Source organism: Rhinolophus sinicus, chromosome 1 (assembly GCF_057876585.1).
Source record: "Rhinolophus sinicus isolate RSI-liver-muscle chromosome 1, RSI-T2T, whole genome shotgun sequence".
NCBI lineage: Eukaryota > Metazoa > Chordata > Mammalia > Chiroptera > Rhinolophidae > Rhinolophus > Rhinolophus sinicus.
In genome coordinates, this window is record NC_142501.1 from 19,232,106 (window position 1) to 19,256,676 (window position 24,571).

At 38.7% G+C, this 24,571-nt stretch overlaps 1 protein-coding gene across 2 annotated transcripts in view; it reads right to left on the minus strand.

Annotated features, from left to right (window-relative positions):
- Positions 1-1,098: 1,098 nt before the first annotated feature.
- DRAM1 (DNA damage regulated autophagy modulator 1) overlaps positions 1,099-24,571 on the minus strand; it is a 33,971-nt gene continuing 10,498 nt past the window's right edge. Inside the window, exons 2-7 of one of the 2 annotated variants that reach the window (XR_012494070.2) lie at positions 20,524-20,591; positions 17,197-17,339; positions 10,949-11,867; positions 7,453-7,511; positions 3,926-4,018; positions 1,099-3,099 (exon numbers count right to left, since the gene is read on the minus strand). Coding sequence is in view for 1 of the 2 variants with exons in the window: in XM_019732188.3 (XP_019587747.1) it covers positions 3,055-3,099; positions 3,926-4,018; positions 7,453-7,511; positions 11,690-11,867; positions 17,197-17,339; positions 20,524-20,591 (586 nt within the window). In the remaining variant the exon portion in view is untranslated. The remainder of the gene's footprint in view (positions 3,100-3,925; positions 4,019-7,452; positions 7,512-10,948; positions 11,868-17,196; positions 17,340-20,523; positions 20,592-24,571) is intronic. The other variant, XM_019732188.3, reaches the window with a different exon arrangement.

A 24,571-nucleotide genomic window follows, 5' to 3' on the forward strand; every position in this document is an offset into this window, starting at 1 on the left:
TGTACTTAATTTGGTTTATGAAATGCAAGTTCTGTAGAATCCTGTGTTAGTATTCATTGAACAACAACAACAACAAAAAGATCTACTTGATTAGAAATCAGGAAAACAAGAGTCCCAGACTGCAATCTGTTGCCATCTGGCAGTACAGAATCTCTTGTACATCATTGAACTTCTCTTTGCCTTAGTTTCCTCATCTGAAACATATGATAATATGTTTCAGAGGTTAAATAAGAACACAAGAAGCTTGAAAAAGAGTAAACATCACTTGGAAGTTAACTGAAGGCACGTTTATTAAATGGCTTGCGTTTTCTTTTCTTTTAACCTGAAAAGGTTGTCAGCAAGTAAATTTGGTTTCCTCTGAAACAAGTTAGGTTAGCTTCTCTGGTGTGGAGGGCAGTGATGGGGGAGTATTTTAATTCCATAGTGGAATCTTGCTTTATGTTTGTCCAAGATCCATTTCCCATTCCTCACCCACAATCAGCCCAGTAGTATGGGTGGCGCTGACCCCTCCCTGCTCCAGAAGTGGACATCTGGCTCAGTTCTGACCAATCAGCATATCCTGCCTCCCTGGGCTACAGGATGGGCATGTGACCCAAGCCAGCCAATCAGGGTTTTTGTTGAAACTAATGAGAAGTCCTCTCTCTTTCCACTGGATAGTTTATAGACCTAGGGTTTCCAGAAACCATCTCCCTCTCACTGGGGGAAAGCATGCCTGAGAATGATGCTGACAGAGAGAAAAGAAGAGCTGAGAGGAGAGAATAAATGGAGTCCATTTTTTGACTCCACCGTCCTTGGAGCCAGCTCCAGCCCTGTACCTCTCAGTTTCCTGACTGGACAGATGCCCCCTTTTCCTTGAACAAATTTGAGTTGTATTTCTGGTGCCTCAACTCTGAGAATTTTGACTGATGCAAACTTCTGATACTAATGTTCAAAGATCTCTACAAAGATGAACCATCATGCCCACATGCAAAGCTATATGAATTAAGAAAACATATGATTTACACAAAACCTTTATAAAATCCAATGGAACTAGAATTGTGTCCTGGATGAATACACTACCCAGGCTACATATGGTAACAGAGACACAAATGACCAAAATAAAGAAATACTTCATTTTATTTTACTCTTTCAGTCATGAGGTCCAAGGCAATGCAAGCTCATGGAAATTGGACATAATACCAAAATGTGGGTAAGACCAGCTTTAGAGGTTGCATGGACGCAGCAGAATGTGATTGGAGTGAACTTTGGCCTTCTCAGTTTGCCAAGCCAGATGTACCATTTTGTCTAGCCCATGTAACAATTTCTGTGGTAAATATCCAGGTTGAAGACAGTTGTCACTGCATGGTGAAGCCCAAACAACTGAAACGTTTACAGTACACAAAGCAAAACAGTCAACATTATTGGGTGATAGAGAGGATTGGTTTATCACTTAGTCGTCAACCAGAGTAAATTTCATTAGGCAACACTACAAATATCTCTAGTCATTCCCTTATTTGTTCACTCATTCATTTATGCATTCAGTGAGTATTTATTAAGCACCTGCTGTGTACCAGGAGGTACCCAGTTCAATGCTGAAATTATGGAGAGAAAGATTAAGGCACATACTCTGCCCTCAAGGAGCTCCCAATCTAATCTCACAGAGAGCTGTGGAAATGCAGAATGAAACTCAGTATGAGACGTACTGATAACAAGAGTCGGTTCAAAGGGAGGACAACCAGGAATTCATTCTACTACAGTTTCCACGGTAAAGGTATGTGGTGTTCCACCTCCTCTTCAGAATAACAAGTGCTTGACATGGCTTTCCTCAGTCTTTCAGTTCCAGTGTGACAATGGGGATCCACATTATTACGACAAGTTACAAGGAATGGTTATCAGATTCCCACTGCTGGGCACTTGGGGGAAACAGTTTGTTGTCGCAGAGGTCCTGACTCACATTTCATATGTGTCCACAATCCATCCACAGCATTTCGAGGAGGAACGAATAAACTGCACCCCACACCCTCTCCTTTCCCCCCTCTCTGGGGCCTATGCTCTCTTCGACATGTTTACTGGTGTAAAGTGAATTAGAGATGTAAGTTTCAGCTTCTGAGTCAGACTGTACATCAACTTACGCCAGTAACAATAAAGGGTGGTTTTACAAATGGTATTTTTAATGATTTTCACAGGTTGGTTTTGCAGAGGTTTAGTATAAGCAAAAGTCTCTTTCCCATAATCCTCCCTTCCACCAACGTTCTTTGCTCGTCTAGCAAAGACAGCAATCTGGACTCTCTTCCATTTTACCCAGTTGTTATAAGGTTTTTGATTTTGAACCAGCCCTACTGAATCCATCCCACCTGAAATTATGCCCACTACAGACTGCCAATTAGCAGCAAAGGTAATAACTCCAGCTCTTGTGAGCAGAGGGGCTGAGCGGAGTGGAATTTCAAAACTGAGGTCTTCCGTGTTTACTTAGAATTGATGTGCATAGTGGTATTAAGGCTTTTCAATGGAAACATTTTGTTTAGTTCATCTAAAAATCAGGGTATCTGATTAGTGTTCATTTATGTACTAAATCTTTATGATCACCATACATGAATTTTACAAATGTTCTCATGATAGAAAAGTATACAGTTCATTGTCTAAAAATGAAATTTAAAAAGGACTATCCCCCAATTTTACTTTTTGTTAATAAATTCCTTTTAGTGTATTTCCAGAAATCAATCACACACACACACACACACACACACACACACACACACGGACACAATAGAACCTGTACAAAAATAAGAGCTCTCCATTTTCTGTAACACCTTTTCTGTAATGAATTTGCAAATATAAAAAAAATGTGTCTATTTGGAAAATTATAAAAACATTGCTACAGTGTCATAAATGCTCTACATTCTCTAGGAAAACATACCTTTGGAAATAATAGAACTAGTGGGAATTCTTAATGAAGTTCAAGTCCTGAAGTGACACAGATGCATGCCACTCAAGGCAGCATGAAAACCCTGTCTTTCCCCTGTACCACTTCTAGAAATTGTCTATGACTTTCATTGAGATATAATTCTTCTTTCTTCAAAAATCATCATTGAGTTCTGTGGATATCCTGAGGGTGACACTCTTAAAAAAAAAAAAGAAAGAAAAGAAAAAAGGTACAAAAGAAGGTAAACATCAGAGGGTAAGGGGTGTGGGGGGTGGGAGATGAAGGTAAGGGGGATCAAATATATGGTGATGGAAGGAGAACTGACTCTGGGTGGTGAACACACAGTGAGATTTATAGATGATGTAATACAGAATTGTACACCTGAAATCTATGTAATTTTACTAACAATTGTCACCCCAATAAATTTTAAAAAAAGCAAATGGTCCATTTCATCTATGTCATCAACTTTATTGGCATAAAGTTGCTCATAATATTTCAAAAAAAAGAAGGTAAACAAAACCAGCCTTTATGAGAGGACTTCACTACGGTTTGTGCTGAGCTTGAGTTGGGTCCTACAGAATTTTCTGGGCTTTCTATATCCTTTTCGCTAATAATGAATTCACTTGTTTCAAAATATAAGATTTTTACCTGGGGCCAAATCTGATAATGTCCCACCTTCTCTCTGTCTTGGGAACAATTTTCAACAACTCACTTTTATTTTTTTTTAAAGACGTATTTCCTGTTATTTGGAACCACCAAGTGAAACCTCCTCAAAAAGGAAATAACCAGGATGTATGACTATAAGCATCAAATGGCAGAGGACATATACAGGTTTCATTGGTTGGCAGAACGGTTAAAGCTGTTTGCCTTTGGGAATACACTAAGTTGTATGATACATATTTTTTCAAACGCATAAGGATAAAAAGAGAAAAATAGTGCTCTTTTTAAGGCAAGGAATTTTCTATGGATTTTAACAATCCTACGTGTTCGCCATTTGTAACATTTGAATTGATAAACACCTACCTGGAAATCATGGATGAATGTGAGGAAGTAGAAAATAAAACCAAAGGCCACTGTCCATTCACAGATCGCACTCACTACGTGATATACATAGTCCTAATAGCAACAAGAAAGAAACAGAATTTAGCCTAAACCGATTCACTTTAGTAGAGGTACCGAAATAATAATGACAAGGTCAGACCAGAGGGAAAAGCTGTGCAGTGACATCAGTCACCCCGTGAGGAAACAGTACGTAAGGCCACACAGTAACGTAAGGCCGTGCAGGTGAACAGCAGGGCCCTGCCCCGTGAGATCAGGAATGCAATCATTCCCAACGTGCTCTCTGGTTCTCACACACTCTGGCTTTAACACTTGCCTACATATATTACAATAGTTTCAAAAAGCAGAATAAGGACCACCAAATGGCTGAGACTAGGAAGCCAAAGCGGATTCAATGGAAGAGAGAGTGTTCCATACAAGGCGGGACTTGCTTTCCAAGGCTGGGAATCCCCAAATTGAAAGGCATTCATATTCATGCAGTTATCTGAAGGAATGAGTGTATGCATCTAGAGGAAACGCTGTCACCACTGGGTGTTGTGTGTCTTTATTGCCATAGAAAATGTTGCTTCAGAAAACAGTTCTGCTTAAGGTAAACACAGCTAAAAAGCAAATGCCAATGAGACATTTACGTGTTCACTGACTATCTTCTTGAGGGCAGGAATGAAAAAACGGAAGGCAAGAATGAGAATGGCTTTAATCGGGGGTTCTGAAGTCAGCTGCCTATGGAGGCCAGGAGATTAACAAAAAGAAATGAAACTGATGGTTGCAAAATGACAGGGAAGATGGGGAGCCCATGCCTCATCAACTCAATTCAATTTTCACTAGATGAGAAACTATGACCCATTTGCTTTCAAAGAGGTGAAAAAAAAAAAAGTGTGTGTGTGTTTTACAAAGAGAGAGAGAGAGAGAGAGAGAGAGAGAGAGAGAGAGAGAGAGAGAGAGAGAGAGAAAGAAAGAGAGAGATCCTGATGTTTAAATGCTGGAAATTACTTTAAAAAAGGGCGGGTAGATGAGGGTAAAGCGATTCAAATATATGGTGATGGAAAGAGAACTGACTCTGGGTGGTGAACACACAATGTGATATATATAGATGATGTATTACAGAATTATACACCTGAAATCTATGTAACTTTACTAACAATTGTCACCCCAATAAACTTTAATTTTAAAAAAAGAAAAAAAAAGGCATTTTAAAACACCGTTTAAGTAAAAAAGATAACGTCATCATTCTGACGTTAGCCCACTTGCAAAATTAGACCTGTGGACCATCAGGTGGACCCGTCTGATTTCAAATAATGACCTCCCCCCGCCCCTCCCCTCCCCCCCCCCCCCCCCCCGCCATTTCACTTTCTGTTTGGCTATAGGTTACAAGTGTGAATAATCACATGTGCTGAATTGCAGGTCGGTTCTATGGTGACAGTTGTTTTCTTTGCTCCAATTTTCATCTGCAAGATTTAATCCAGGCACATCAAACTCTCATGGACACCTGTCCTTGCCCTCCTCATAATGTTCCCATCTACTGTTCTCATCTAGGTCACACTGGGGAGGACCTGGCCAGCCTCCATTAAGGGGAGGATCCACCCCATCCCATATCATCCCTGGACAATGAAGGTGGGTTAGGAAATTTTGGCAGATATTTATTTAGCACATTAATGAAGTGCACTGAACCAGAAGTTCAGACTCCTCCACTACAAGTGTGAATGCAGGCAAAGCTCTAATCTTCTTGCTATGTCAAATGAGACAGTGACATAATTCTTGCCCTCCCTACCAAGTCAGTCGATGCACAGGAATGTGCTATGAAAGCTCTAAAGCGCTACACATTAGTTTGGGGTAGTGCAGAAACGATTATTCTATTCAGTGAATTAATGTAAAGAGTTTTCCTTACATTCATTAGTATTGAGAACAGAAGGCAATACAAGAAAGGCACGGTAATTAATGGAATGTATTTTTAAAAATCAGGTACTTTTCACATTTTTAAGATTGAAAATGAAATGAAAAAAGATTTTTAACTGCCTGGGGATATGATTCCATGAATGCTTCCCTTCCCAGCAGCTGATTTGTGGGGGAAGGTCTCCCCCTAGTGGTTAAAAAGTAAAGTACAGCTGAGGCTGCTGTGCCGTGAGGTCTCACTTTCAGGAAGCACTTTTAAAAAATTTGTCTGCATCATTCTCTCCCTCAGCATCTTCAGTCTCTCCCTTGTCTCCTGCAGGCTTTCATCACGTGCCAGAATACTCTGTGGTGGAAAATCCTTCCTCTGATCACGCTGTCCTCTCTGGCCACCATCTTACTTCTCTTCCTCTCACCTCCAAACATTAATAGCTGAATGAATGAACCGCTCCTCTCATCATTTCTTTAACCCCCTGCAATTGGCTTTTAACTCCAACATTTCTAACTGAAACTGCTTTTTGAAAAACATCAGCAACTCCACCTGCCCCTTGAAAAAATACTCCTGCCATGCTTAGAATCACCACTATAATGGCATGAGTCCATCTCAATTCCAAACGCTCAGTTCCATGTGTTCTGATGTTTGGTCTGGAAATGACCAGTCACTCTACCCTATGCTCTGCTTGATGGCTCTCAATCCCACCAGAGGTCTAGTCCTACGTTGTCTAACTGGACATTTCTCCTTGATGTTTCACTACAGTCTTTGATTCAACGATTGTAAAACCAAACCCATCAACCTCCCCCCAACAAAATAATGTATTCTGTCAGGAACTTTATCTCTTGCTCTCTGCTCATGAGAAGAAATTCTTTGGTTCACCCAAGATAAAAACTCGGAAGTCATCTTTGATTCATCATGTCCTTTCATTCCCATGTTAGTCACTTGCCAGTGCCCGTCAAATATTTTTCCTTCTTATCTGCTATCTAGGCTAATCTTGATGTGAAATCTGAACTAACAGAATTGCCTTCTGCCATCCTAACTCCGGGCTCCCTCCTCGTCAATTTGTTCCAGGCATTGCTTCTAACTAATATTCATCCAATAATATTCTTTCAATTACGCTGGGCACCTAAGTGAAGCATGAGCCTTTCTGCCCACCTCATAAAATCTTGCACAAACTCCTTCCTGAAAATTTATCCCTGATCCTACTTATGTCTCACTTTATCCTGAAATGAAATAACCGCTACAGTGGAGCTGGTTGCCTGACATCCCATGTTTCCTCTGGCCTACATACACTTGCCTTCACATTGTTCCCCTATCCTTAAATGTCTCAGCTCTCTTACTAGTCATAGAGGGTTGAAGTGTTTAAGAGAGAATTAGGAATTCAAAACTTTGAAACTAATCCCAGGAACCATTTGAGAGTACTCTGAGAGCTAATTAATACAACGCATTACCACATAATTGGACAGTAAGTGAATTATATGCCATATTTACTCCATATTTTGCAACTTGTTCTAAGAAATGGCAGCGACCCTTTCGAAGAAGGCTTTACCCAGCCACAACCCCACAAAACCAAGTTCGACAATTGTATTGAAAATGACTTAAATTTTACCTTTTCTTTTGGATTCCACTCCAGCTTGGTTATAGAAATTAGTGAAGCACAGGCAATCACTAAAAAAAAGGAAATTGTTAAGGAAAGTACAGAAGAAAAATAGGTCTTTTAATGTTAAGACTAGATTATTCTTCCAATAATAATTATACAGTGTTAAAATGCTCCACTTCATACACATTAGGATGGCTACTATAAAAAAAAAAAAAAGAAAACAAGTGTTGGCGAGGATGTGGAGAATTTAAAACCCTTGTGCACTGTTGGTGGGAATGTGAAATGGTGCTGGCACTGTGAAAAACAGTATGGAGGTTCCTCAAAAAATTAAAAGTGGAATTACTGTATGACCCAGCAATTCCACTTCTGGGTATATACCCAAAAGAACTGAAAGCAGACCCTCAAAGAGAAATTTGAACATCCATGTCACAGCAGCATTATTCACAAGAGCTAAATCATGGAAGCAACCCTAGTGTCCACAGACAGATGAACGGATAAGCAAAACGTGGTATAACGTGCACTGGAATATTTTTCAGGCTTAAAAAGGAAGGAAATTCTGCAATATGCTACAACATAGATGAAGCTTAAAGACATGTTAAGTGAAATAAGCCAGTTACAAAAAGACAAGTAAGTAGTATGTGATTCCACTTATATGAAGTACTCAGAGTAGTCAAAATCATAAAGATAGTAGAATAGTGGTTGCCAGTGTCTAGGGCGAGGGGATAATACGGAGTTATTGTTTAACACGCATAGATTTTCAGTTTAACAAGATGAAAAGAATTATGGAATAGATGGTGGTGATGGTTGTACAACAATATGAATGTATTTAATACCACTGAAATATATACACTTACAAATTGGTAAGATGGTAGATTTTGTTATGTGTATATTAACACTACAAAAGATACTTAATACCAACATTTCTGCGGTCCTACCAAGTTATATTAGCTTCTCAAAATCTCAAACCTTAAATTTGATTATGGCAGCAGTTAAATTACAACATGGAAATAGTTACTTCTTAGCAATATTTTTCAGTTGTGTATAGCGAAATTTTAATCTGCAGCTACACTTGCCTCAACCCTGTTTCTTGGTGTTGTTGCCAGTTACAATAGTTCTTTAAATTTGGTCAAAACGACTGACATGGCACTCCAAGATGAGTACTTTTTGAGTCCATTTTCCCTAAAAAAAAATATTGAATAAGAATACTTTTCCCCTAAAAATACTATTTTCAAGGCAACAGCTTTATTAACATTTATTAATATTTTTAGGAAAATTAACATTTCAACGTACCAAAGCATTACAAAGTATCAAGGCTCATATACAAAAACAAGCTATAGAAATTCAAACTCTTACCTTTAAAAAACATATTTTTGTTGAGTAATTGGGTATAACTTGAGCCCTTTCTCCCAAGCTCAAAGGGTTTTACAAATCAAAGAGATATATCCTACGTGTGACCTTGGGCTCAGCCTGCTAATGCCAGGGACTGGGGCTATTGCCCTCCATGGAGAATATTGTCTATACAAAGGCAGTGACACTACTTTGATTAAACTTAGAAGGTAAAAGAGAAAGACAGACATTCTTTAAAAAAAAAAAAAAAAAAGATTTTAATGAAGTTAGAAATTCCAAGTGTTGCATCAATGCCAAGTTTAGAGTCCCCTCTGAATAGGGAGTCAGCACCTCTGCTCCCTGCCCGCCATCCCCATATGTTGCAATGCTTAACACTTCTCAGTTTTTCAAAACAAAAAAAGTAGAAAGCATAGCAGAGTCTCTGATCCTTTCATGATCATACTTCTGTTTCTCATAGTTTTAAAGGCCCTTCATTCTTTCATGTATGTGTTCATTCTGTTCCATGTTCTGGGCACCAAGTACCATGCTGCAGGGGGAGAAGAGGCAGGAAAAACCCTGGCCAAACAGACTCAGTCTCAGCTCCCAGAAACATCCAGCCTTGTCGAAGGAAGCCCAGGACTGCGCCACGCGAGAGAAAAGAACAGGGCACAGTGCTGCGTCACTGGGAAAAGTATTAATTTAGAGTGGAATGGGGTTTGGGTGTCAGGGAAGGCTTCCCCGAGTGGAGCTGATTTTAAGGTGTGAGGTTTGAAGAGTTCTCTAGAGCAGCACCGTCCCACAGAAATACAGTGCCAGCCACAGGTGTTATTTAAATTTTTCTACTATAGTAGCCGCAAAAGAACCAAATGAAATTAAGTTTAATAATGTCGCTCCTTTACCCCAGTAGATCAGAAATGTTATCATTTCAATTATGGAATCATGTAAAGAATTATTAATGAGATATTTTACATTCTTTGTTTTCTTATTAAGTCTTTGAAATCTGGCGTGTGTTTTGCACAACGGCTCGTCTCCATGTGGAACTAGCCCCGTTTCAAGTGCACAGAAGCCAAATGTGGCTGGTGGCGACCATGTTGGACTGGACAGTTCTGCTCTCAAAAGACAAGGTGAGGGGAGTAATTCCAGCCAGAAGGGCAGGGGCACAAAGCACAAAACAGCCAAGTCTGGAGGAGAAAGTGTAAAAATGAGGTCAAAACAGGTCATCTCAGAGTGAGTGTCTCCGGTAAAGGAACCTGGACTTTCTGTTGTTAGTGATTTTGTAAGGGCTTCTGAACGCCACAGAAGCTGGTGCAAGACCGAGTTTACCAGGGAGGGCGAGAGGCCTGATTCTAATGGGCCTCAGTGTCTTCAGTAGTCAAGTGAGGGTGTTTTGCAGAAATACTACAATAAGGAGAACCAAAGGCATTTTAAAGACGCTTTGAAATCTTTGTAAGAAAATATAAATACCAGCTAATGTTTAATGCAGAAGACTTTTTCCTATGGATGACTGAATTAACTCCATACAGGGACATACCCTGTTTCTGTGTGAGGCTGCCACCCCTTGGCATGGCTCATAAAAACCCTCTCGAAACGGGAACTATTAGTATGTGAAACTCAGAGACCTGAAATGCGTATTCTGCTAAAACTTTTTCTGAGTTTAATACCTAGATTTCTGTCTCCAAAGCTGGAAGCAAGGAAAGGTTCCCTACACCAAGAAACGTTCATTTAACACTACAGACACTTCTGCTATGAATTTTACAGATAACACAAGCTAAAGGTCTTAAGGTGATATATTTGAAGAGGAAGCATGAATGTCTTCAATTCATAAATAGGACAAGGAAACTGAGAAGGAACTATCTTAGGAACCAGGGGTATATATAGTTTGTTGTTAAATTTCTCAATACCAGGATTTGTTTCCTCTGTGCTTACAGATTTTGTAATTAAAAATGTCCTTCCCTAAACTGGGGAAAAAAACCCAACCCAAAACCATTCATAAACTTAGTATTTTGTATAGTTTCTATTTTAAAAGAGCAACACCGAACTTAATATTTCAAAGTACATGGTACTGGCTTACGCACTTTATACCCCAATCCAACCCAGACTAACAAAACTGTCACTAATAAAATAGCTCCCCGTTTCCTATAATGTGACAGTAATCACCATTTTTAAAAATAGTAATCACCATTTTTAATGACTCTGCAGCTTTCTCTGAGGAGTGCAGATGGTATTTCAAAAGATGGAGAATTTCCCTCTTGAAGACCACAGACTTTTTATTTTCTTTGTTAAATACTTCTAGAAAGAAAGACAGCGAGAAAGAGAGCTGTCATTTCCTTTAAATTAGAACATACAAGCCCAATTTTCTTTTCACATTGAATTAGAAAATGAAATAAAAGTTTAAAAATGAAATCAGTAATAAAAAAGAAAAGGCTAAGTGTATTTTAATTGACCTCGAAGTTAATGACAGAGAGCTTTTAAAAACCTCTTAATCTGAGTAAATCAAACCATCTAATGACCTACGTGCAGGGAAAGGGGAGAGTCTGACCTTTTGGGACTTCACAGGGCTGTTACTATAAGTACAATATCAATATTTGGTGTCTTTAGCCAAGCACTACAAAGGAAAATAAATATTTTCACATGGCTGGTGAAACCAACCCTGTTGGAAGGAAAGTAAACAGAGACTGAAGTTTTCTGACCTTTTTCCATTCTCCTTTCAGACCATTCTTTTCCTCAAAGATTCTTTTGATCTAACCTGACAATGTTGAGACATTTTCTTAATGATTTACACTTTTCCCCCCAATGGTTCTTCTGAAGCATGTGGAAATGTGGCTGTTAACCTTTGCTTTTTTCATGCTTTTTTTTGATGAAAGGTGGGTAGGGGAAGGTGTCCCGCTTGCATGGACACTGACAAATGTAAAAAGGATACTGGGGACCACAGCTGCACAGGAAACAGCAGAGATGGCCATCCGTACGTGGCAGGTGGAGAGGCTGTTCCATTGGGGACACGATTTGTAAGAGATGATGGATTGCAGGAGCGTGTACACGACACCGCAGACAAAAGCCAAAAGGGCACCGCCGTCGTGGACGACTGGGACAGCTAACTCCTAGACAGAAAGTCACAAGTGTACGTTACTCGGAATGAGTCTGTCCACATCAAGACCTGAGCACTCACTCACCCTCGGCTACTCAAAGCCATCTGTCCTCACAGATGCACCCACCCTCCTTTGGAAAATGTAGCCGCTTGCAGATAACCAAGGCAAAACCCTTCCCCCATGACGAAGTAAATGTTTTTCCACAGCAAACTTGGACACATGGAACAAGGACAGAATGACAGCTACCTTAGAGGTGGCAGAGTTGGGCATAGTGGGCTTTGGAGTCTAGCTGACCTGGATAAAACTTTCTCAACTCCACCACTGACTGGGCTCTTAGTTTAAAACCTGAATGTCTTTATCTGTAAAATGGGCATAATAATTTCTGCCTTGCAGATTTGCAATGAAGATTACATAAGTTATAAATCAAGTACACAACCTGTTCCAGGATGCAAAGGTGTTTAGGCTCCTTACTCCCCCATAATCGCTATTTGTCCTGCCCAAGCCACCCCAAATGAACACACAAATCTAAGTAAAAACACTGCTCTTGTAATGCAAAGACAATTTCAATCAAGTCCCCAGCCCCCACCATCCTCTAACCAGCCATTTTAACAAGAAGGCAGCCCCTACACCCCTTCTACACCCCTTCTAGGCAGAAAGTCTGGTGTCGACCCCAAACGTACTCTTAACTGACCCATTAAGGAGTGCACTGGAGGCTCCTTTCAAATGTGCAGTAGGCACCTACTTTCTGGTATAACAATGACATTTAGATTGAATGACTGAGTTTCCCCTTGAACTTAAAAATTAGAGCTTTGCAAAGGAGCAATTTATTGTCCAAGACAGCCTGGTTTTGGCGCCAGACTCCTCTTGGCCCCAATTCACTGTCCACACCCATTCCCTGAACATATTTTTTTTTGACCTGGGCCACCCAGGTTTCCCCAGAACCACAGAGTTCTATTACTGACTGTCCACGAAAAAAATCATTAAATCTTGGTTAAGATTTAACTCCTAACCACTTCCGGTTTGGCACTGCCTGATTCGAATCAATTTCCACTAAAACTCTTTAGGAAATGCTTTATCCTCCACATGGGAAAAGAAAATTAAAAAAAAAAAAAAAAAACTTTTAAATTTATTTTCTAAGGAAATTTATTTCCTAGTACCAAACTTAGGAATGTAAAGGGAAAATCCACTATTTGATTTGTGTTATATTCAAATATAAATGTATTAATATTCTGCAACGTGGCATATCAATTATTCATTTATTACATGTAGATTCTATATACTTAGGATACCAAGCATAAGTGTATAGATTTTAAAAAGTTATATATGAAAAATAAAATACATTCTATGCTTTTTAAAATGTGTGTATACCGTCAAATATTTAAAGAATTAAGGAAAATAACCATTGAACTGTCCATGTAAAAATGGTTAAGATGGTAAATTTTATGTTATATGTATTTTACCACAATTAAAAATAGTAATAACCCAAAGCAAATGAAATCACTATCTCAAAAAGATATATGCACCACCATGTTCATTGCAGCAGTATTTACAATAGCCAAGACATGGAGACAACCTAAGTGTCCATTGATGGATGAATGGATAAAGAAAATATGGTACACACACACACACACACACACACCACACACACACACAAACTGAGGAATATTATTCAGCCATAGAAAAAGAAAAATCTCACCACTTGCAACATGAATGGATCTGAGGGCATTATGCTAAGTGAAATGAGTCAGATAGAGGACAATACTGTATGATCTCACTTAGATGTGAAATCTTTTTTAAAACACTCACACACACAAAACCCTGAACTCATAGATATATACAGGAAACACAATGGTGGTTGCCAGAGGTGGGGAGTAGATGGGCGGAGGAAATGGGTGAGTGTGAGCAAAAGATAAAAATTTTCAGTTAAAAGGTAAAAACTTTTCAGTTATATATAGTACAGCATGGTGACTACATTTAACAATAGCGTATTTTCAAAAGTTGCTAAGAGAGTAAATCTTAAAAGTACTCATCACAAGAAAAAAAACGTAACTGTGAGGTGACGGATGTTAGCTAAACTTACCGTGATAATCATTTTGCAATATGTACATATATCAAATCACTATGTTATACACCTCGGACTAATACAATGTTATATGTCAATGACATCTCAATAAACCTGGGGGGAAAACAATATTAAACCAAAAAAATAATAACAGAAGAATTGTTGTCACCTCTGAATGTTAGGCATATTGGGCAAAAGAAAAAAAAAAAAAAGAAAGGCATCTATTGCTAATGAGTTGTTTTCAGGAATAATGTTTTGAGAATCTAAGTTGGTTAATATCCTGAATTTGCATATTTAGTTCCCTCCCACCAATATTGTCAAGGAATTTGCTTCCTCACTCCTGGCCAAGTCAACATATCTGTTAGGATCTTAATCTGCAAAATTAATTGCCCCCCCAGCAGTAATCCTGACATTATCCGATCAAAAGGCCCATGAGTGACCGACAGCTGTACTCACAATGCGCCTTTTTCAGGGTAGACTACATACTCTCTCAGAAAGATGCCTTTTAGAGGGGGAAATGAGTCTTAGATCAGACATGAATTTTGGATAGAGGATAAGATGAAAATCTGGAGCCCTTTTGGGATCTCTTTTTCAAAACTCTCTTACTAATTTAAAAGATAGTAAAGATAGAGAAAACTAGAATATTGAGAGGGTTAAACCTTGGAAAACTTAACTTTTCCAAAAAGGAAACTTCTGGAGGAAAAGTAAAACATTGACAGATTGGTGAGGACACCCCAAAAAGTAGCCATCCACCCACCTGGTTCAGGAAAGGGAACTATCTGTGAACTTTTCGATAAATGCAATTTACTTCCTACTCAGGAAAAACCACCAGAGAGTCAACGCTCCCTCTTCCCCTCACATCTCTAATTCTTCTTGAGGTTACAGCTCAAGTTGGTTTGCTCATGGCATGCTGGAAATGAATTACAGGATATTCAACAAGGAAGTTGTAAAGATACATTTATGGGAACAATGACAAGACAAACACTTTGCTCTCAGGAAAGTTACAGATTCTATTTCCGGTTTTTGTATAAATGTAATCACATCATAGAAGCCTTCAGGAGAACCAAGAGTTCAATCATCTAACTATCTAAATTTTCTTCCTAAAGTCTTCCCTTTGTGGTTTAGAAATTGACAGCAGTATCACTTAGGACATTCACTGATTTGGCAAATTAAGTGATAGGATATCATAGAGTGCATACTATCCCCCACTGAACAATTCATATAAATACTCTACTAGACAAATTATATCATTCCAGGTCTCCCCACTTCCCCCCTTTTTTTTTTTTTCATTGTTTTTTCTGATACTAGAACTTATGAACATGTTTTTTTCTCACAGAGATTTCCTCATTCTGGCATTGAGGTTAACTCTTTCCCACAGGTTCTGGACAGATGGCTTCAATGCAAGGCTCACTTCTGCCTTTATTGCTCATATGATTTTGGGTAAATGTTAACCTCTCTGGGCCTCCATTTCTCCACTGAGAATGGGGAAAATTATACTACCTATTTTCTAAGCTTACTATTAGAATTATATGAGTTGAAGCATTCGATGTTCTTATAAATATGTCACATAGAAAATTTTCAATAAATGAGGTTAAGAAAAACAAAATGCATACAATCATAAAACAAAGAAATGTCACAGAGAGTCTCTACCATGTGACAAATGTCACATGTAACCATACATGGCAGCATTGTTTGTCTGATTTTGCCATATATGGCAATAAGAGTAGCAAAGTGAAATGAAGCCAGAGGCAAATTTAGTTCACAAAATGCCCTCCCTGAAGCCCTATGCACTTGCTTCAGGGAGGCTACAAGTTTGGCTCTCACCTTTCTAGTTCCAATGTGAACAAGGAAGTACTAATAATTATGGATTTGTAACTTTCAAAACTGAAAACTCATTGTCCCTGAGACCTTAAAGAATATCCCAGGACCCTGTAGATTATCCTGAAGATACTGTGAAATACAGGGAAGGGTGCCTTTCCCCTCACCCGTCACAATACAGCACTGAGTGTCCCAGAGCACTCTATTATAATGCCCCACCCCTAATGACAGATGGCATCCCCCATGGACAGTGCAGAAAAAGTGACTCCATGAGGCCCACGTGCTATAGGTCAGACAGGGGACTCTCTGACAATGGTCCGGCTTCACGCAGGAGCAGAATATGGATGGATGGAGGCCTGAGGTTATTTATTATCCTCCCATATCCATGCTAGGGTACAGCACCCTTAGGCTGCTGCTTCAGTGCGTGGACATGTACTTTAGCAGCCTGCTGGCAGTGAAGGCTGACACTGTTTTGTGAAAATAAGCATCATACAAGATCAACCCACTTCTGGTAGGAAAAAAGTTAAAGGAGTACCCTTAAAAAAAAAAAATTGTCCTGGAATGAATTGATTTCTGCTATTACCAAGAGACAACAGTGATGGACAGAGCAGGACAACCATAGAGTTAGCCTATAATGATGAACTGGTGATGACCATGATGGTTGTCAAGTGCAGACCGCTGGTTACTACAGTACGTTACCTATTACCTCATCGAATCCTTGCCATAACCCTATAAGGTGAGTACTATTATAATTGGTATTAATTTGAAATACAACAAATGTTTTTAAAATATTAAACATGTTCTCCATAGACAAATAGGTTCCATGCCCTCCAGTAAGAGATCTCAGGATGAACAGGGACCCACAAATTAGAATAAAACAAGTAGAGTTTTTTCAAACACTTGACACAGTAGAATATATCAAGCAGACTCCACAGTAGATGTCATGTAAGATAACTGGCGCCAGGGGGGCCACGTTTGGGCGTGGCAACTAATTAGCTGAGGAATCCTGAACAAATTATTTTACTTTCATGTACATATATATATCCTCATCTGTGAAAGAGCTTGAACACCAGAGGTTCAAACAGTAGAATTGGTATACATACAGATACACACACACACAAATATTTTCACACTCTTAGTGAAATCATTACAATGACTGAAACAGCTCTCCTAACACATCCAACCACATCAATAAGAATATAAAGCAATGCAACACCCATAGCATCGTTCAAAGCATGCTCTCTCACAATCATGCCACATGCACCCTGTCTCTCCTAGTACCATGCAGGACTGACTTTCAAATGATATCTGTTTCTCAAAAGCGAACTATCCCAATTGTCATACTTGGGATACTATTTGATAGTTATACGGGCACAAGCATAGCTCTTGAGTTCTTGCTTCTTTCCATCAGACACACATACTCCATCACCCCCCAAAACTGAAAAAAACTCTTGGTCATACCTGAAAATTGGCTACAATGCCCATTCCGATACATCCCACCAATCCCAGAACTAACGACACCAGGTTAAAAACAGGAGTGCTGAAATAGCTGGTTTGATTCTGCTTCTCCACTATTTTATATCTTGTGTACATAGTGGCTGCACCTGAAAAAGAAATGAATTTTTATTATTTGACTTTTTAGAATGAAAAACACAGAAAGTTTTGCATTGTTTAAGTTTGTATTTTCAATTTTCTGATGGCAATAGTCTCCCCACTCACTCACCCGTCCTTACTCACCCTAGCTTACTCTCTTCCTAGAGTAATGGACACACACACACAGACACAGAGACACAGACACACACACACACACACACACACACACACACACACACACACTTGGCTGTTACCCTTTCCACATAGATGCTATCATGCATGTATTGTTCGGTGACTTGCTTTTTTTCACTTAAAAATGTACCCCGGAGCTCTTGCCATGTCAGTACAAATAGGTCTATGTCATCATTTTTAGGGGTCTCATCATGGTATACAGTGAAATGCCATATTTATCTCATCACTCTCCTAATGATAGATTTCAACATTGTTTCTATGTATTTCTTATTGCAAACAATGCTCAATGAACATCCTTGTATGTGCAAGTCTTTGGCACACTTTCAGTGCTTGTGAAAGATGAATTCCTAGAAGTAGTATTACTGGGTTAAAAAACTATGCCCAATTAAAATGCTGAGAAGTAGCTCCAAATTGTTCCAAGACTGTAGCAATTTATACTTCTAAAACTATACAGAGTTTGAAAGTAATTCTATATGCCCTTGATTTTTTAATTACTCCCAATCTAATGAATGAAAACTGGCAACCTGTTGGTTTAATTTGCGTTTCTCTGATCATTGGTGAGATTGAGAAACTTTTGGTATGTCTACTAGTCATCTGCATTTCTCCTTTTGAAAATTTCATGTCTATAATTTTTTTCTCGAGTTTGTCTATTCATTTTAAATTTGTGGTTGCTTTTTACACATTATGTGCATTAGTCTATTGTCTGTTGTAAATATTACAAATTTTCTCCTGGTCTGTTGTCTGTCTTTATTTCTTGTATTTTTTCATCACTTAGAAGTTTTAATGTTCTATCTACCCAAATCTGTCAATTCTTTCCTATTTAGCTTCTGATTTTTGTGTACACTTAGATAAGGTTCTCCATCTCAAGTTTTTAAAAATATTTTCCTATAATTTAATCCTCTTATAGTTTTGCTTTTCCTGTTCAGTTCTTTAGTTGCCTTTGGTTTTTGTGAAAGGTATGGGGAATGTACTAAAGGTATGTTTTTCCAAAGAGCTAGTCAATTAACCAAATACCATTTACTGTTTTGGAGAGTAATTTAAGAATAAAATGTAATCTCCATGACAGGAGGGTCCTTGTCTTTTGCTGTTGTGCACTAAACACAGAGAGTGTTATATACCATGTTTCTCCAAAAATAAGACCTAGCCAGACAGTCAGCTCTAACGCATCTTTTGGAGCAAAAATTAATATAAGACCCGGTCTTATTTTACTATAAGGTCAGGTCTTATAAAATATAATATAAGACCAGGTCTTATATTAATTTTTGCTCCAAAAGATGCGTTAGAGCTGATTATCCAGCTAGGTCTTATTTTTGGGGAAACAAGGTAGTAGGCACTTAGTAAATGAATGTTGAATAAATGGATAGGTATCAAAAATTTTAGATCCATATTTCCTTTAACTCAGCAACTTTATAGAAAAACATATATATGCAAAGGTATGTTTAAAAGTATATTCACTTTAGCATTATAAATTGCAAAATCAGAAATAGCCTAAATGTTTAACAATATGGGACTGATTAAATAAAGTATAATACATCCATGAGATGGGTATCATGCATGTGTAAAAAGGATAAAGTAGATTTCTATGTATTGAAATAGTGTGATGGCCATAATATTTTTGCTGAATTTTAAAAAGCAGGCTAAAAGCTAATCATTGATCGTAGATTATTTTAAACAAAGCTATTCGTATCAGATTCTGCCCTGCCTAGAAGAAAATGCCATGTTTATCACTTGCTGATGATCAAAGAATCTGTCTTCTAAATCTGGACTCTGGGCAAGGATGGTGTAAGAGGGCAATCAGATTGAGAGACTATTTCTACTTCCTCTTGCTCACCTCTAAAACCTCGGGAGAAGACCACACATGGTTGACAGGGTGAAACATTCTCTCTACCAAGTAGGATGAACAGATTCAAAAGGTGCCAGGTCATTAAGTAGGGTTTCCAGAACCTCTGTCCCTTCCCACCCTATACCAGTAGAGATGGACAAAAGTGCTAGTTACAGGATAGGCCTCTGGCAAACACCTGATTGTTACATAGGGTAGGGGTTTATGGAAGGGCAAAGGAGAAAGAGACCCGCATCTTACATCTACACACCTGATCACTCTTTAGTAGACTGAGCTTTTCAGTCATCATATTAATTGGCTCACGAGAGGCTCGTACCCTACCAACTGCATCTCAGGTGTATTTAAGGAATTGAAGCCATACCTGAGTTAGAGACAAACTTCCCTGCTTCACCTTTCCCCTCTAACAGGTGAAACAACACCTGTGTCAGTGCCTCTCAAGCTTTAGTGAGTATCCAAGTCCCCTACAGTGCTTATTCACATCACATGTTCTTAGGACCCATTCTCAGAGATGCTGATTGAGTAGCTCTGCACTGTGGCCCCAGAATAGGCATTTCAACCAGCACCCCAGATGATTGTCATGTAAGTTGCCTTCAGAACACATCCTGAGAAATATCAGTTTATACATTAGGTGTCTTTGGTTTACACACATGTATTGGCTATAAAACACAATTTAAAAAATCAGATTACATATAAAATCCATTGCAAAATCTTGTGGCAAATTACCAGAGGAAGTAAAGAATAGTCCTATAATGAGGTTATAAGGAATTCTGGATTTCTAGTCATTTAGTTTCTCAAAGTAGAGCAAAATTTAGTTTGAAAGGTTGTACTTTTAAAAAATGATAAACACCAAGAGTGAACCCTGAGGTAAACTATGGACTTTGGGTGATTATAATGTGTCAATGAGCGTTCATCAACTCTAATTAACATCACTCAGGTGGGGGTTGTTGATAATGCTGTGGTGGGGGGTGCATGGGCTATATGGGAAATCTCCACCATGCGCTCAATTTTTCAGTGAACCTAAAACTGCTCTAAAAAATAAAGTCTGTTAAAAATTATTATTAAAAAATAATTAAGAATTATACACAAACTGCAAATGACACATTTCTCTTCACTGGAGATTGTGAACCTTTAAAATTTATTTATAATAATCATTATGTACTTACCAAGAAATGCAGAGAAGTTTATCATAAATCCAAAAATACCACTCTCCGGAGGTGTTGTTCCTGTATCACTGAGAAAGAGAAGAAATATCCAAATTATGAAAAAGGAATTCAGTTCAGACCTCTGGGCTGGCAGGTAATTGGCAGGTTTTATACTGCGTTTCTTCTCGGTGTTTAGTCACTTTGAATTCCAAAGATTTGACCTGATTTTGTTTTAAAGTGTTCTCATTTGGCTCTGAAAAATCTAAAATTCATTTTTCTATCATGAAAGATTACATCTTTTTTTCATTATAAAAAGCTAGTAAATGCTCAAAGTGAATGGTGGTAGTGTTTCTAAAATGATCGAACTCAATAAACTTGATTGACATGTGTCCATTCTTGGTGAAGACTTGAGTGTGACTATTTCAGGGGGGAAAAAATAGGTCTAAAATCACATTTGAAAAATCTGCTACCGGGATGCTCAATACACATAAACACATTTAAATTTTTTAACAATTTCACTTATGCACAAATTTACACTGAAAATAATGATGAAAAGCTGAGCAATATTATTGAAGCCTGCCAATATTTTATGGAAGCAATTGAGGGTATGATAAATTATTTTAGCAAAACATAATTTCTATAAAACATTTTTCAGGTGTAGTCTATCACTAATTGAATGAGCTGGAAGGTAGCATTGGAAAGTTCTGTTTTCTATCATCTGTGCCAAGGCTTGAATGTTTACATTTTCAAGCTGCTCGCATAAAGCAACAGTTTAAAACTGATGGCAAAAGAGCTCCCAACATGAAACAACTTGTACCCGTCTTGAGTGTTCCCATGTTTTAAAACAGCTCTGCAATTTAAGTATTGAAAAACTGATCACGTTGAAAAAGGCGTACTTCAAAGTGTTTGAAGAATCCCACAAGAAGCCTGTGTTTGCGGAAAGCAGGAGCCATTCAATTTTGTGAACACTTAATACCTGAAGAACATAAAGAGGTCAATATTCCCCCTTATAACAAATGCTTATATTCTCAACTATTTCAATCTCCGCGTCACTTGTACCTATAAGAATCTGAAGTACTTAGAATTTGATATTACTATTTTTCTCACTGAAGGAATGTTGTAGTGAAGGCTGCCTAAGGTGGGGAATGCCTTTCTGAGGACAACCCGGTGCTGAGTGGGTGACGGGAGGGAACTGGAACCAGTAATGAGAAAAAGGTACAGACAGTTCATACCCTTGGGCAACACTTTTGCCAGAATATTCATTCTCACAGGGAAATCAAGCCTTCTATTCTTGTCCTCAGGGTATAAAAAAGCAGCTACCTGCCATGAGCTGCTGTCAACCAGTGTGAGTGGCCGGCAGTCGGTATGAGCCGCTGTCAGCTGCAGTGAGTGGCCGACTTACAACTGGCACTGACTGCCTCAGCCGGGGGGGGGGGGGGGGGGGGGGGGGAGCACAAGGTTCATAACCCCAGCATGGGCCAGGGAGCTGTGTCCTACACAACTAGACTGAGAAACGTCTTGAACCAGAGTGGGGGGCGGGGCAGAAGTGGGGGGAAAAAGAAAGCAGTTACCAGGTAACCCATGGAAGATCACTTGTTACCATAGGTCTAGATAATCTGCCACATGCCAGGAAGATTATTTACTTGTTCATGGAGAAAGAGAAGGAAAGGGAAGAATGAGGAGGATATTTAGGTGGACAGGTAGTTGGGGGGGACTAAGGTGTTCTAACAGGAGGTGAGAAGACCAGACTCGGAAACTATCTGTCCATTCACAGCAAACCAAGACATAGGCCAAGGGCCCAAATGTATAGTCCACATAACATCAAATATGCAATCTGAAAGCTCAGAATTTCGGGATGGTATTTTATTCTTGTTTATCTGTACATTAAAAACAATACAGGCAGAATCAAAAGTGCTTTGCCAATAGCCATTCCATATGTGTTTTTTGAATGACGATCAGTACTTGCAAAAAAACTTGACATAATAGATACCACTTATTGGATATTTACTATGTACCAGGTACTGCTAGGTGCTTATTATACATCATTTCAACCTCATTTTATCAACCTCATTTTACTAAGGAGAAAACTGGGTATTAGAGAACTTATATACCTTGTTCGAGGTCACAGAGCTATTATTACACAGCAAAATCTATATTCCAATCCAGATGTCTGACTCCCTAATCTTTCTGCCTTCACTATGCTCTAACAGCAGGCAAGGGACAAAGCAATTAGAAGAAAGATTAGGATTGGGATGGAGAACAAACAGTGATGTGCTGTTTGTTAATAAATACTTAATAACCAGCTCTAGAGGGAGTGCATTTGCAGTAGCCTAGGCCCATTTCTATGGTGTAAATTCTCCCAACATGTCAAACTTCAAACTACCAAAATGTTGGTCACTGAACATAGAGTTGGGAAGAAATGCACACAGTTGGCTCTCAGGAGCAGTGAACCATGATGGTAACAAGAAGGGAGCATCATGCCTTTCCTGTATACCAGGAAGGTGACAAGCAGGCAAGACCTCACAGCTTCTCAAATGCCATAATTTAATTGTAAATATCTTTAAGAAATCTTCATTGCCATGGTAAATCTGATTTCCTTTCGTAAGTCCTGAGTCTACAACACCTACCTTCAATTCATGAGTACCAATGGGCCCATTTTCCTATACTTGGCACTAAAACATAGACAATATTAAACTACAAAAAATGGGGAAAACATTAATGTAGTCATAAACAGTTGTTTGGTTAAATGCAACCACCTTTAAAAATTTTTTTATTTGGCTCCACATATAATATAAAATGTATCCACTCATCAACAAAATATTTATGGGGCATCTACTAGGTATTAGACACAGTCTGAGACACAAATACCCCAATCTGTCAGGTAAGAATGTCAGTTTGTGATTTATTTCCATTAAAGTGACAAAAATGGTACCTAGCATTTGATGAAATTTTGCTCAAGAATATTTCAAAAAGACTTTCCAAGCAGCAAATGAAAATGTGCTAATATGTTACATCATATATTGTGTCACGTCTTCTGCTTCATGTTGGAATCCAGAGGAGTATAACACCAAGGAGGTACAAAGAGGCCCTGTGGGCAGCCTCTCTGTGTTTTATTTTTGTTAAGGTCAAACTAAATGATCTCACTGCACAAAGGCAGCGGTAGTAGTCTTTAGCTGGCATAGCTTTACTTGGGTACCTGATTCAGGAAACTGGAGAGGGAGAGGCAAAATCAGTTGCCTCCCAGCCCAGCAGAAGTAGTCTCCCCGCCCAACTCCGACCATATGATTCTGGACCACGTGGCTTAAGCAATATGGTTCTAGCCCTGCCCCAGTCCCATTTATAGCCTCCTCACCTTGTCAATGAGGCACTTCCTGAAAACTGCAACAGGGATAGGAACTGTTCATTTGCATGTGGTTTCAAAACTGTTGAGGTTGTTGTGTGTACACAGTAGGTTCTAGGGTAGGTTGTGCCTCGGAAGTCAGTTTATGTCTATGTTTCCTTTATTTACATTTCTACAAGTTAATTTCATCATGGAAATTTCCAGGTTATTTGTCTAACATCCTTTTGCAAACTAATTTATAACATTAAGCCACTGCATAATCACTTGAGGCTCAGAGGAATGGAAACAATACAAACAAGACATATACGACAATATAAGCTTGGTCAAATGCTTTAAATCACTGAATACATGTGATTCTATTACTCCAAAGCCTGCAGTCATGATTATTGGGATGACAAAATGCAAAATTATCTGCATGCCCAGACTGAGGTTGCTGGGTTGCCGTAATACTCTAGTCCATTGCTTGGAAGATGAATCAGGACTTAGAACCTAAAAACATTTAATGCACCAGTAAAAAGAGACCATTAATTCCTTTATCTTCACAATGTTTAAACGTTATTTAAAAGGAATAAGTATGATAATAACAAGCCATTACATTTTATTGGATGCTTATAATTATTAGGGCTAACTTTTTGGCAGCTTCACTTGGTAACAATTATTCTAGAGGGACAGACATCTTAAAGCTATATCAACTGTTTTTAAATGTAAAAAGAATTTCCTATTCATAAA